We start from the raw sequence: 15,366 nt of genomic DNA, 5'->3' as shown, positions 1-15,366 counted from the left end.
ACTATATATACTGGTATGTAAAATATTTTTTTTTAAAAAAAAATAGTCTCAAGACCTGAGAATCTCTCTTTAGGTAGCCATGCTGTAAAGATTTCCAATGTATCACAGAACCTTTCCAGAGTGCCTGATAACTCTTATGGACCAGAATTGCCATAGTAACCCATAGTTGTCCACTTGTGTTAGGGTTAGGGTTAGAAGAAGTCTATAGCTTCTTTAAGAGAAAACAATGACAAACAATAGAATTGCTGTTAGAGTGGCTACAAGCTCTGAATGACTCTTTTAACTGTATTTTAATGCTGGGAGTGCTGTGTCAGTGTAACAGAGCAGAAGAGGTGGCTTAAAAGAATAATAAAGCAGGCTTTCAAGAACTATATGAAACTTGTGGCCCATGGCTTATCCACACAGTTCTCAAATTTCTCATGCGGGATTGAAAGAATTATACAAATTCCCTATTTTCACCTGGATGCGTAATTGCTATGGAGTCGATGATGGGAGATGCCTTGGACTTGCTATTGAACAAACTCTTTCTGACAGTCTGCAAGAATAAACTCTAGGTTGGGGACACTCATTAACATTTCAGGCACAAATGCAGATTTATTTAATTTTTTTTGTTTGTTTTCTGCTGCTGATACGTGGCGGTGCAATGTTGATTGAAAGATGGCTTATAATAGTTTCCTTAGTTGTCCCTTTGCTTCCTCATTGTATGGCCCAACATCCCAGAGGCACAGCAGTTGACATTCGCCTTTCTTTCTTCTTCTGGGGTCTAAGGAATATGGAAGTACAGAGAATCATTTTGGTGCTCAGTTTCCTATGTAAGAGGCAAATTCTTCATTGCTGCTTTCCATAGACTTGGGAGATCAAGAAAATTAGTAGAGGATATCACCATAGCTCTATCATGTTAAGCTTCACATGAGTTCCTTTTCTTTTTTCAATGTTAAACAGCCCCTAAGGCAAAGGGAGCTGGCACATAGCCTGACCTCGCAATGGGCAATTATTTCTTTCTGCTTTACTCAGTGTTCAGGTGCTGGCTAAGTGCTGCCCTGTGTTAAAGGCTCAAGAGGTGTTTTTTTTTAATTGAATTAAGTCTGTCAGAAGCATTTTTCAAGCTCTTCTCCCCATTTCAAATCATACTCTAAACCAACAGTCAGTAATCAAAAGCAGCTGTACAATATTTCACATTGGAGACATTGAAATGTAGACTGTGGGATGCACAGATAGAAAACAATTTCCTCAGGCAGTTTTGGGTTTTGATGCTATTCTTCATTTGCCTCTGATCAACTCCATGTTTAAGGAACATGACAAAATAATTGTGTTCCAGCTATGTTAAATTTTCTCTTGGAAAGTGCGTAGAATGGTAGATGGAATCATACTGCAAAAAATGCTTTTGGGGAATTTAACAGATTGAGTTGGAAGGGATCTTATAGGTCAGTGATGGCTAACCTTTTTGCCATCATGTGCCAAAAGTGGGGGGAGTGCGGGGGGGGGACGCTTGCACACGTGCCCACACCCATAATTCTATGCCCCCCGCGCATGTGCACGCGACCCCCCTCCCGCACTCCCCCCACTTTTGGTCCGTTTTTTGCTCTCCCCAGGCTGCAGAGCCTTTCTAGGAGGCTGGGGAAGGCGGAAACAGCCTTCCCCATCTCCCCGGAAGCCCTCCGGAGGCCGGAAACAGCCTTTTTCCTGACTTCCGGTAGGCCCAAAAGGCCCGAAAATCAGATGGCCAGCGCATGCATGCACGCCAGACCTGAGCTCACGTGCCCACCAATATGGCTCCGCGTGCCACAAGTGGCACGCGTGCCATAGGTTCACCATCACAGTTATAGGTCATCTAGTCCAACCTCCCCCCTCCGCTCAAGCAGGAGACCCTACACCATTTCTGACAAATGGCAGTCCAATCTTTTCTTGAAATTCTCAAGTGATAAAGCTCCCACAAGTTCCAAAGGCAAGCTGTTCCATTGATTGATTGTTCTCACTGTCAGAAAGTTCCTCCTCATTTCTAGGTTGAATTTCTCCTTGGTCAGTTTCCATCCATTATTCCTTGTCTGGCCTTCAGGTGCTTTGGAAAAGAGCTTATTTATTTATTTGTTAGTTCCATTTATATGCTGCCCTTCTCCAGAGACTCAGGGCAGCTTACAATGCGTTAAGCAATAGCCTTCATACTTTTGTATATACCTGCTTAGTAGGGCTTTCGGCCTCCCCTAAGCAATGTTCTTTTTATACAAGGTCAGCTTATTGCCCCCATAATCCGGGTCCTCATTTTACCTACCTCGGAAGGATGGAAGGCTGCGTCAACCTTGAGCCTGGTGAGATTTGAACTTGCAGTAATTGCAGGCAGCTGGCAGCTAAGTGCTATTTAACAGCACTTTAGTCTGCTGCGCCACCAAGGCTCCTTTTAAAGCTTGACTCCCTCCTCTTTATGGCAGCCCCTCAAGTATTAGAAGGCTATCATGTCTTCTAATCACTAGATTAGAGTCCTTCTCTTCAGTAAACTAGCCATGCCCAGTTCCTGTAACTGTCCTTCTTATGTTTTAGTCTCCAGTCCCCTAATCATCCTGGTTGTGCTCCTCTGCACTTTTTCTAGAGTCTCAACATCTTTTTTATAGTGTGTTGACCAAAACTGGATGCAGGAGTCTAGGTGTGGTTTTACTAGGGCTTTATAGAGTGGTATTAGTACCTCATTTGATCTTGATTGTATCCCTCTGCTAATGCAATTTAGGATTGTGTTGGCTTTTTTAGCTGCCGCTGCACACTGCTGGCTCATACTTAGCTGATTGTACACTAAGACTCCAAGATCCTTCTCACAGTCACTGCTATTAAGCCCAGTTTATATGTCTGCTTTTGGTTTTTCTTACCTAAGTGTAAGACTTTACTTTTTTCCACGTTAAATTTCATTTTGTTAGATAGGGCTCAGTGTTCAAGTCTATCAAGATCCATCTGGATCTTGAGCCTATCTTCTAGGGTGTTAGCTATTCCTGCCAGCTTAGTATCATCTGCAAATTTGGTGAGTTCCCCTTCTATTCCCTCATCTAAGTCGTTTATGAAGATATTGAAGAGTACTGGGCCTAAGACGGAACCTTGTGGTACCCCACTGCTTACTTCTCTCCATGTAGACTTAGACCCATTAAGGACTACTCGTTGAGTATAGTTTGTCAGCCAGTTGCGAATACATCTGGTGGTGAATCTATCTATCCTGTTACACAACTAGAACAGGAATGCATTGTGAATTAGGAAGAAAATAGCCACTTGGGCACCAAGCATCCCCTTTGGTACAGAACAAAATAGAAGACAGTAGAGTAGTGTTTGATAGAATAGCCAGTTGATAAATTATTGATAGAAATGTTGCATTTCTAGGACAGCAAAAATAGAAGAAGACAGGTGTTGGCTTGGTAGCATTGGGTAATATGACTAATAATGGGCTGCATTTAATTTGGCGGGTCACACATTGAGCTACATCAATTCCCAGTTTCTCCTGCAGTGGGAGAGGCTCTGAAGAACTGTATCAATCCCAAATACGCTCACTGTTCAGAGCAAGGAAATCCAATGTCAGCAAAGCTGTTCTGAAATAATGGCACTAGAGAAGTAATTGTATGAAGATGGCTTCCATGAACATTCCTGCTAGCTTCCACCCTTCTCCCTAGTGCCCCATGCAACATATCTCTCAAACTCCCTGCATTGTTCCTTGTTGATAATTAAGCAGGTGATACAAAGGGGGACACCTGCTATTTATGGCAGAGAAAACCATTGAAAGTACCTAGTCAGGAGAAGCATCCTATCCAGAGCTCAGATGACACCATTAAACCCTAATCACAAATAGCTGGATCAGCCCCCCACCCCCAGGAGAGCGGGCTTAAGCCATCCAGTGCCATTCACATGCATGGTCCTTTTGTTTTTTGAGAATCATGAAATGCCACCCTTTGAGGAAAAAGTACGGGAATATTCATTACTTCTCTCTACATGGGCATATATAAATTATAAACCTTATGCTCAGAGATTAATGAATTATGTGTAAAACGTATTCATTTTATTAATCAAATTTATATTCTCTCACAAACACAGAAATCTCTTGTACGAGTTTTGTTTTTTATTCTTCCAGGGTGGCTGAAAATCTGAAATGGCAAAAAGGGATTAATAACTGGAAAAGAATTAGAATCAGAGCATGGGGTTTGGGCAATTTTCTCTACTTCTCAAAAAAAAGTGGGGGGGAAGCCTTCGGTATATACTGTATGTTTAAACTTTGTTAGGGAAAGTTGCTAGGGGTACATGTTTCAATAATCAGTTCCTTCATAACAGAATAATTGAGTGTCTGCCATTACAGATAAATGCTAATAGAGTGATTTTTCACCTATTTGTTTTGAACAGTCTCAGTGAATTTCATGCATTTTACTTCGCCGTATAGGGTTGCCTTGTGAGTCACTAGGCGGTTTACAGTGATTGATTGTTGTATTGATGTATATTGTGGTCAGTAAATTGTATATAGTTTGAAAGAGCTTGAAACAAAAGAGCCACTCCTTCTTTAGGATTAAGGTAGAGCAATACAAACAATTACACAGTAAATAACAATAGCATTCAGCAGCTGAGGCAGTACAGCAATGTGCAAGAATGGAAGAGGGGCTCAGGCAAAGATATATTGGCTGAAAATAGAGATACTACAAACTTTATATGCCCCTATCGTTGGATATCAAACTCCACCCCACCCCCCAGCTCCGTTGCAAATATTCCCCATCCTTCTGGCTCTTAAGTTAGTTTTCCCCTAAACTGATGATGGCTGATCTACCTACTTTTTGGAATTTTCTTCTTTCTTCTTCCAATAAAAAGAGGGGGGGGGCTTTCCAATTGCAAGGCTGCTGGGCTGACTGGAACCTTCGTTTTTTGTTGCTGAATTTATGTGAAAAGTTTGGTTGTTAAGTAGGATCATGCTTTCTGGTTGCATATCCAAGCCTCATCTTTTCCTCGGACGTGTTTTCTCCCAAATGAAGGAGAGGCATTTTCCTTTCGGCTCCGTGTTATCCTCTTATCCCTACTGTTTTGGAATAGAGCGTAACCAGCTGGAGAACTGTAAGAAGCCTGATAATGCAGCTATTTTCTGCTGTCCCGTCTTAATCTTGTTACACAAATGGTTGTGAAGAGATTCATGAATTTTAATTTTGCCCTCTGCATTAGTGCTTCATGTCACTCATCCACAGCTGCCTTCTATGGCAAGTTATTCACCCCTCCTCTTAGAAGGGGGGGGGAAATTAGTTACAATCTTGACAGTAGTGCAAGTAACAACAATTTAAAAAAATCCACAGATTTAGGCAACCACCCATGAAGCTGATTAACAGGCAGTGATCAGGAGGAACAGCTTTGCCTCTTAAACTTTTCACCTCTCATTGTTAGCTGTGAAATTTTATTTCCGTTTCAAAAAACAAGCCTGTAATCAAAACTGGGCCTATACTTTATTATTGTGCTTTTGTTCAAAAACTATAGACACATCCTTTTCCCAGGTTGGGTTTCACAACGCATCAGTCTCGCACTAACCTCTGGAATATTTTCTTAATAATTAATACATTTTTTAAAACAAATAAGATGCAGGTTATGCTACTTTGCCAAATATACATTGCAAACTGGGTATGTTTCATTAACTATTCAATATTTTTCTTCTCCTGAGATAAGTAACCAAAATATAAGATGAGGGTAGCATAGATTTATGTTTTAACAGGGACAAAGCAAAGTCGGGATGGTTTTCTAAACAAAAGCAATGGCTGAGGCTGTGGTATGAGAGCAGAACGTGATGTCAAAAGGATAGTTATATTGCCTTTCTCCTTATCTATTTGAAATACCACATTACGAGTGGCTAGTGCTTATAATGTGTCTGGTGCGCGGTTAATAATTGTGGCTACTGTAAAGGGTAAACAGTATGAATTCCGCTCCCGTTGCTGCTGTTCACCCTGTGGGTCTGAGTGTGTTACATCCAATTAGGAGGGAAAGCATAATGCTACTAAGAGTGGCCATATAATTTATTTCAGTTCTCCTAGGCCTCTCCTGCTCTCCTCCCTTTTCTTGCCTCCAAAATTGAAAAATTGTTTTATTCACAATTTGCTTTTAGTTGTTCGTGCAATTCAAAGGGTGGGCTCACGAGGGTTTTTTTTTTCCCGTTTCATAAAATTACAATAATTAATTGGGCTCAGAAGTGCAACCATGATGTGCGCAATAACACTCTACATAATATTCTGGACTGAAGCATATGCACTGTTTACAAATGCTTCTGTGTATGCATATATGAGTTCAATAATGTTATGTTTCCAATGCACTTACGATTGGATAACAGGTTGCAGTAATACATGCTTTTGTGGCATTTATTTGTTTAACATCCCCCTGCTAATCTGGAATAGTGAAGCCGGGTCTGAGTTGTGTTTAAACTCTGCAATGGAGCCTTTGGGCTGGCCACCAGAGGTCACTAGAGAATTCAGGTTAAAAGAGACATGGGGGCAGACCAGCTCTGCTACATTCCTAAACAAGAACATTTTTTTTTCTTATGGGCTTACAAGATATTATTTCTGGATGTAGGTTAGTGAAGCTGCTGACCCAAGACACATCAGGGTAGAGAAGATTATGAGCAATAGGAATGGCCATTTGAAGTTTAGTCCTCGAGGAAATGAAGTTTCCTTTCTAAAAAAAACAGATCTTAAGATGCAACTGGGGAAAACTTTGAACTGGAAATTATTTTGTATACTGTTTTTTTAAAAAATGAAGTGTTTCTTTATTATTATCATCGTTAACACTTATAACAATAGAGAGTTTTTGGTTCCTTCAAGAGATCACTTGGAATGTGTCCCATGAAAATTCATGCCGCCAGCACCCCACCAAAAGAAAAAAAAAAATCAGTTAATTTCTGGTATTAACCAACATTTTGCTATTTGCTATGCCCTTGTAAAACGAAGAACATCAGCCAAAGTACATCAAAGGATGGGCTCACAGGTTTTTTTTCCTGTTTCATAAAATTACAATAATTAATTGGGCTCAGAATGTCAGGAATAACATTACCTGAAGAAAAAGTTGGATATTATTTAAAATGCTACATATTATTATAAAATTAATAAAGCCATTTTATTAACATAGAACTCTTCGTGCTAATATTAAAGACATTAGAGAACCAAATTGTCATTTTTAATATGGCTGAGAATTTGAACAGATTAACAATTGTTGTTGGGAAAATTACACTACTCATAAATGGTAAATTATTTCTCAGAATTAAACAATAGGACATGGGTAAATTCCTGTTTATATAATGGCTAAAAAGAAATGTCAAAAGCTATATTGAATATATAATATTCTAATACACATATGTACACTAGAGTATTACATATTAAATATTATATATTTAAGAAAAAGGAACGCTACTTCATATTCTTTGCCTCTTGTCTTTCAGTTTTGTGTTGCTTCTCCCCCACCGCCCCAGCATAAACACACACAAAATTGTTTCAGTGAAGTCTTTATAAATGTTGGTTTAAACTTGATTTTCATCTGGATAGCTTGTTGAATTCAGTAGTTTGTGTCTATAGAAAATATATGCCAAATTCAACTACTTGGTAAATAAGTTCTCATTGGAGAGCTGGCTAAATGAATACTTGTTTTAAGAATGAATACCGTACATGTTACATTGACTTAGTTATAGAGTTCACATAACCTTTGTTTTTGTTGCTAAGAATATGCTGCGCTATTCTATGTCCAGAGAGGTAAGTCTGAATTAGTATGTGAAACTACTGAAGTTTGACAGTTGTTGATGATCATAGTGTTCTATCAATCATACATTTAAAGTCTTAATTTTAGGAAACAGTTTAGCTTTCATTTATTTGTACATTTCAGATGAATTGTATTTACTCCACTGCATGGTATTTTCTCACCAGCAATTTTGATTACTGGTGATTATAAAAAATGAAAATAAAAATTATGCCAAATATTTATTTTCTCCTTTGATACCCACCCATCCAACAACAAGAAAAATCTGACTTACTAACAAAGATTATGTTGCTACGATTAAAACGAATTGACTTTTGCTTTCTGTTTCTTTATTTGCAGCTGAAAAAAGAAGAAAAAGATATTTATGATCCAAATCTCCACTACCCATTTTTTCTTGTTTTAACCAAAGAAGGATAGAATATGGGAAAACAATATTTTTTACTACAAAATGGACTGTATATAATAATTTCATGGGAAAGGTAAACTCTGAGCAATGTAGACTAGATCATTCTCAGAACTTTGGGTTCATTATATTGAAAAAGAGAGCTGGAAGTCTTAAGAGCTCTAGTTTCCTTTGTGGCTGTCATTTCGCACATGATTTCTTCATTGTGACAAAAATGTTTTTTTCTGTTGCATCTGGAAGAATGTGTTTGACCAACTGCAAAATGCTAAAGGATTTATTGTTCAAGTAAGTGAAAAAAACAGATACTGATATCTGCTCAACATTTGAGATCGTATCATATTCTATGAAAGCTTCTCTTATTTTACCATTACCCCTTAGGCTATTTTTGAAAATTTCCTTTTGGGTTTTCTTTTCAGAGTGAAATTTTTCAAACTCAGATTGTTTATCTGATTTTTTTTTTTTACAACAGGAGTTGGGATTTCAGAGTTTTATTGTTGAATTTTTTATTTTGGGGTGGGGGGTTTGGTCCTCTCTCAGTAGATGTATTAGAAATTATTGCTTCAAACCAAAGCCTCATAAACTGACCATTTGTCCTCTGGACACAATGCATTGGCCAGCCCTCTGCTCCTCCTCTCCAATTATGTGTGATTAGTCTCAGTGTGTTGTGTCAAGAAGGGGGAGTGTGCTGAGTACTTATTATCTGTTTAGGTACAAGAAGAGTGCTCTGACTATGAATGAAAAGTGAGTCTTTATCAGTCCTGAAATCTAACTGCAACTGTTCCCTATACTTGCTATTAAAAAATAGATCCTTGTCTGAGAAATGTTGGGTACTGTAGCAGTTGTGGGCTCTTTGCTCTCTCACTTCCCAAAAATACATGTTAACATCGGGCATTGTTCACACCATTTCATTAACATTTTTGTCCCAGAAGCAATGCATGCCTTTCAAAGCCTAAGACAAAACTATTTGGATTTGTCTTCTTCCTGGTTTAAGAAACACTTTTTGGCATCTTAAGTAGCTTATCGTCTCTTTTTTTTTTTAACTATTTTTAAAAGTCACTGGGGGGAAAATCAAATAGTATTACACTTCATTGTGTGCTTAATTGGCAAAGTATATGAAAATAAAATAATTACCCCTGAATTGTTGTTTCTCTTCTCTGATTTAATAAGTTGCACACAAACTCCGATGTGCTTCCATCTTTCCCTCAAATGCATTTCTTTATCATCAGTTTACATGATGGTACATTCCACATTTTTTTATGCTCCATTAGAGCACCTATATGGATCGCAGAAGGCATAGGTCAAATCGCAGTTAGATCATACATTTCTTTCTCACAAAACCTGAATTGCAATGCCAAGTGATGGGCTAACATCACAATAACAGCAATTTATTCCTCTTTTGATAAAACAGCAGTCTATTCTCAGTGTTGGATAAAGACCAGGGGCAATGCAAACCAGCCATTTATCCTAGTATTTCAGTGGTAGATCTCCTTTTATGGATTTTATGGATTTCACATTGAGACACTTACTGCATGGAATTTCTGCTCAGAAATGGCAAGAATTTAGAGATGGACAGTTTTATCATCATTGTGTGTCTCATAGTTACACGTGCTATATATCTTTAGTAAAAATATTATATAGAAAAGGCACAAATAGTACCCATGTATATGGACCATCACATATCATCACAAAACTATTCAAGAACATGACAAATAGATATATTTGCTAACTTTTACATAATGACCCTGGAAATTATTGTTTCACTCTTTTTCCCCCTCTGAGTAGATAACAAGTATATCAAAATGAACAACTAATTATTATTGTTTGTTTCTTTTCCCCATCTGTCATGTCAGTACAAGCTAGTGTCTCAAATGCAGGCTATTATCCCGTAAGGGTTTAATTGAAGGGGTCTTAAGAACACGATCCTGCAAACATTTATGCATTGAGGCTGAATGGTGAAACTAAATTACTCATGCATATAATTGATGAAAGGACCAGAAGCCCTAGATTGTAGCATTTGCTGCTAAAGATCATTGTATAAAATTCTCTGGTTCTCCCCCCCCCCCCGCCCCCCATTTCTCTGGAAAAAAATAAAGTTGCTTTCTAAAATTATCATTATCTCTATATTGGTTTAATTAAGCACACATTCTAGTTCTTTGAATGTTACTTCTGCTCGTCCAAATAGTAATGTTTTAAAATTAAAAGCTGGTTTTAATTTAAAAAATAAAGATTACTAACAGTGATTGTAAGCATAAATTGACAAACAAAATTTAAACAACCTTCAGTTAAACACACTCTGTGATGAGGATATATGCTGGGTTTTGTATGAATGGAAGTTAAACTGAATGAGTCCCTTAAAGTTAAATCAGATATCAATCATCAACAATCAATGGGAACAACACATTGGTGAAACTTTTCTTATGGGCTTGTAAACTGCTCCTGAAGGGGCTTTTTTATACTGAATGATAGTTTCTGAGCCTCTTCTTGATAGAAGTTGCAGGAGGAAAAATTCTGATTTCAGTAACAACACAATGGGCATATGACAGACATCTTGTAAGTTTTTTAAAAAGTAGTTTTCTGAAACATGGTTTCTAAAAGTCTGCAAAGTGATTTTGCCAAGATTAAAGATGAAGAGAACGCCTTTTTTTTCAAAGAAGGAGAGAGATTAGTAAAAGAGGCATCAAAGATTATGTTGGGCAATGTTATAAGTGTTACATGCAGTTAGTAAGATTTGTTTTGTTTTCTATTGCTATGTACGTACTGTGATAAAATAAGAACTATTGTTTCCCTTTCATTTCTGAATATTTCACTTGTATTCTGCACATTTAGTATCCCTTTGATTTTTTTCCCCTTGCAAGGTTACATAAATTAAAAGGTATTCTGCTCCAATCGGCACACTAGGGACAATATGTCACATCTTCAGCCAAAGAACCCGCATAATCTAAGGCAATACTTGTGCAGAGACTAATGGAGGGCAAGGTCAAGTTCCAGTGAAATCAATTCAGATCAAGGCAGGAGAGAAGGAAGCAGACAAAAGGCAAAGGCAAGATGAGGTTGGTTGGAGAAAAAGAAGAGCCAGTAGGGCAAGATAGGATCAAAAGCACGAAAATGGCAGAAAGTCTCTGGTTATTCATCCCTGAGGACTGAATGCAACATGCTCTTACAAGTGTGAGTGCTTGTAACATTCTCACCCTTGTCAATCAAGAGTTTAGGAAAGAAATATGAACATTCTCCAGCAGGGCTGTTCCATCCCTCAGCTGAAGAAAGTATTTCCCCTTCCAAAAAAGAAATCACATATGCAAATGGGCCATGCTTCACACTCTTGTACAAATGCCATTTTCAGCAAAAACAGCAAAAAAGACCCTAGATGTATTTGTGTGTAACTCGATTATCTTCCAATCCCTGGTGTTGCTTCAGAAAGATTTATTTATTTTTACCCCACCTTTATTATTTTTATAAATAATACAAAGGTAGCAAACATACAGTATCTAATACTTCCTCCTATTTTCTCCACAACAACGACCTTATGATATGGGCTCATCTGAGAGAATTCACCCAAGGTCACCCAGCCAGATTTCCTATTTAAGGCCAGACTAGAACTCACAGAGCCCAAATGGCTCTGACAAATCCTATGGTTGGTTTCCCATTGCTTCTACAAAATCACAGACCAAGGATGGATGCACTATTCCCATCGTACTCACATCAAAGGTCATTTAAAAGTAAACAACTGCATTTCAATCCCATACCCAGGTGAAATTTTATGAGGTGCCCAAATTAAAAAAAAAAAAAGGCTTTCTAAAAGCATACAGTTACTTGGATATACAGAGTCATTCCATAAAGCATTATCTTTGATAGGGGGTGGAGAGGAGAAAATCCAGGTTATTATAGAAACATGTGAATTACCAGAGAACCATAAATTCGTGATTACAGAGAAGCATATTCTGTTCTATTCCAAAATCCATACAATACACAGGTAGTATTTTCTTTAGTGCAACATAATGAGCACAAACTTGTGGGCAAGCTGTAATAAAAACCCAAAATATTTCCCATATAGATTTAATGATTCTAATATCAAGGATTTTTTTAAAATTCTTGGCCCATCTTATTTTCTCTGCAACATTTTCATTCCTCAAAAGTAATTGACAAATTGTTTTTATTTATTTCATTTCATTTCTACAGTTGCCTATCTCAGTCAAGTGGCTGGACAGCTTGTTTTCTGCCATTACATTCCAAATCACTTTGTCCAATGGTAGTGCCAAAAGTTTAAAAAACATCTGGAAAACATCTACTCCTAAGGTGTTGTACAATCTCATAAAGTAAACCCAAGGATGTTTTTTTTCCTTGCATGCACAACCAGATGCATAAGATCTGCTACACAACACAATCCCACTGTGACATTTTGTGAGGTCTTTGCACACACAGTTTTTTTGGAAACAATTCAGCTTGTGTTATTTCTGCCAAAAATCCAAATACCTCATTAGTCTGTTGAAGCAACAATGACAAAGATATCTTTGGCACCCTAATACCTATATGATTTATTGGAGCTGTGTTTTCATAAGCTGCAGCCCATATTAACAAAAGCATGAAGTAACCTGGAAATTGTGCAGATAAGGGTTTTTGCTGAAGGAGAAACAGCTTATCTACAAAAGCTCATACCTCATAAGGAACCAACAAGTTGGTATCAAGATTGGTTTATATTATTTTAATGTATATCCCATCTCTCTGTCCAGATAGAAGGCAGGATTGTTGATGGTCACCAAGTCTGCTGCTCTGCTCAATACTTTTATTTTGCAAATATTTACAGCACATTCCATCCAACCTTTACTTCAACATTCCCAGGAATAAACAGCCCTTTGCCTTTCCATGTCTATTCTCTGTCCGGAAGAAATTTCTTATTGTTTCTCCTGTTGGATTCCCATTGCTTCTAGACTTGCATTTTGTCATCAGCAAACAAGCCTGCACCATTTTCTACACAACAAATCTATAATGTTTCCATGCATTCTTCTCTTCACCATTCTAAATATACCTTGAATTCCCATACTTCTGTAGTTCTTTTTCTTTCTACTGACATCTCAGATAAGCATGGCTGTCAGGTGCATCTGATAGTCCAACCTTGATTTAAAAAATCAGTCCTCTGTGTTGACTGAACAGGATCTCTTTTTAAAGATGCTTCTCAATAACACTCCTGGCTTGTCGTATATTATTTTATCTCCAAATTCAACAATTGCCAAGTTTTCAAAAACTCTAATGTTTGAGCTATTTTCCCCAGGATGTTGAATTTAATTCAACAGAATTGTTTTTATCAGAAACAAACTAGAGTAGTGTAGGACAGTAATTGTGTTGGGATTTTAAAAAAAAAACCCTGAAAGATGCTAACCAGTTCTGCCTGTGGTCTTTGTGTTCTCTGACTTGGTAAATGGCTCTTAGCCTTCTGTCCCTCACGGCCCATCTTCATTTCATGTAGTTTTTAAATGATTAAACAGATCATGCTGTGACATCTAAAATGTCAACAAGTCCATAAATCTGGAAAACAGGAATGTAATAAAATAGGTAATAGGAGATTCAGGAGTTAATAGAGGCCCTAATATGGGAGTGTATACAGTAGCTGCATATTGGAAACAGTGCAAGTGAAGATGGCTTAGTATTGCAAACTGAGGAAGAAAATTGTTTTTAATTAGCACCTTCCTAAGAACTGCTGATTAATACTGTTTGGTTTGGTGAAAAGCTTTCAGCTGAGTAATTTGTACAGCCATTACAACAGTTTTGTTAGAGAAGGGACTCCTGTTGTTAAACACAAACAGCAGATGATAATGGTGGAAGATGAGTTTGTCATGTAACAATTCACCTTATTGGTGGGGGAAAAAAAGCTTTACATAAAATCTAATACAGTAGTAGATATCAGCAGAAATCGAATATAGTATACACTAGAAAGAAATGTTATATGGTTTATAAAATTATGTGCACATTTTAAAGGCAGTGGGCATTTAAGCTGGTTGGTAAGTAGGCTTGTTGTTAATATTGTTCTCCTTGGAAATCTGTGCCGGTTATTTAGCCTGTAAAATTATGTTCCATGTGCGAATAAAGTGCTGCATTTAAACCCAAGATAATCTTCCAGGATGTACTTTTTTTTCCTGAGAGGTATTATTACTTATTTTTGGCTAGCTTGGTGGATAGATGGTTTTTTTTTTTATCCATTGGATAATTACCACTCAAAATCTTTACTCCCAACTTGCCTAATAAGGTAACGTGCAGATTTCATTTCCATCCAATTAGATGTTAGGTACGATATACAGTAAACAGGAGAACTTAAAAAAGAAAGAAATGTGATTAACAATGGAGGAATATGTATATTAAATTGTTACACTATCCAAGGAATTGCTTGACTGGGGGTGCCATAATAGAGCATGAGAGGGTTTCTCCCTCCCTCCCTTCCTCCCTCTCCCCGCCCTTTTCGACAGGCCTTTGGGGTAATAACAAGGGTTGAGGCTCACGACAGTGCCAAATAAGCTTTAGACAGCATAATAGTCTGCAAAGAAAAGCCACAGAGCACTAATGCGAAAGAAGAGCTGTCCACCACATGCAGCAAAAATCACCAAAGGTCATTTTATGGTAGCAATTGTGACACAAAATTGGTGGTCATGCTACATGTCTAATACTCAGCGCAGCTTTATAAATGATGGGCCCCTAGCGATGGCTGTCATTAAGTGCTTTCATCATAATAAACTTTAAACTGTTGGCTTTATGAATCACCAGCCAGTTTCAGCTGTTCGGTGGATGGCGCTTGCAGGGCCTTAAGTGTGACAAGACCTATTAGGAACTGCAACCATGCTTCAAGCACACTTGGCTTTCCCACTCCTGGGGTGATTGCAGCCTATTAAAAGGCATCTGGGAAGATTTTCCTCTAGCAATCTCTGATCAAGAGCTTTTTTGGGCTTTGACCTGCATTTCCTTCAAGACTTTCTCCAAGGAGTTTCATAAGAGCAAAAACTCCAGAGGATTTATAGCCACTTCTGATTAATACCTTTTCAGGGTGTTTCCCCCCCCTCCTTTTGAACGCTCCCACTGCTACATGGAGAAAAGCTTTCATTGTTCCTAAGGTGCTTATTTGTGACCTTTTCTCGGCTTTTCTGATTCCTTCTAACATGTTCTCAGCAAATCTTTGGTTTGTAACCAAGACAGTTGTTGAATTGTTACAGCTTTAAAGAGAAAAATGACTTTCAGATATGCATACATGAAGGTACGTG

General features: G+C 37.9%; 1 protein-coding gene across 1 annotated transcript in view; it reads left to right on the top strand.

The window, feature by feature from the left end:
• Positions 1-8,156, top strand: part of CAMKMT (calmodulin-lysine N-methyltransferase) — a 267,295-nt gene extending 259,139 nt beyond the window's left edge. The window contains exon 11 of the mRNA XM_070948387.1: positions 8,062-8,156. Within this exon, the coding sequence (XP_070804488.1) occupies positions 8,062-8,139 (78 nt within the window). The 3' untranslated portion in view covers positions 8,140-8,156. The remainder of the gene's footprint in view (positions 1-8,061) is intronic.
• The last annotated feature ends 7,210 nt before the right edge of the window (positions 8,157-15,366 follow it).

This window comes from Pituophis catenifer, unplaced genomic scaffold (genome assembly GCF_029215685.1).
Source record: "Pituophis catenifer annectens isolate HBS135680 unplaced genomic scaffold, rPitCat1.0.hap2 SCAF_1, whole genome shotgun sequence".
NCBI lineage: Eukaryota > Metazoa > Chordata > Lepidosauria > Squamata > Colubridae > Pituophis > Pituophis catenifer.
The sequence above is the reverse complement of the archived record's forward strand: the minus strand, read 5'-3'. Positions and strand labels throughout refer to the sequence as shown.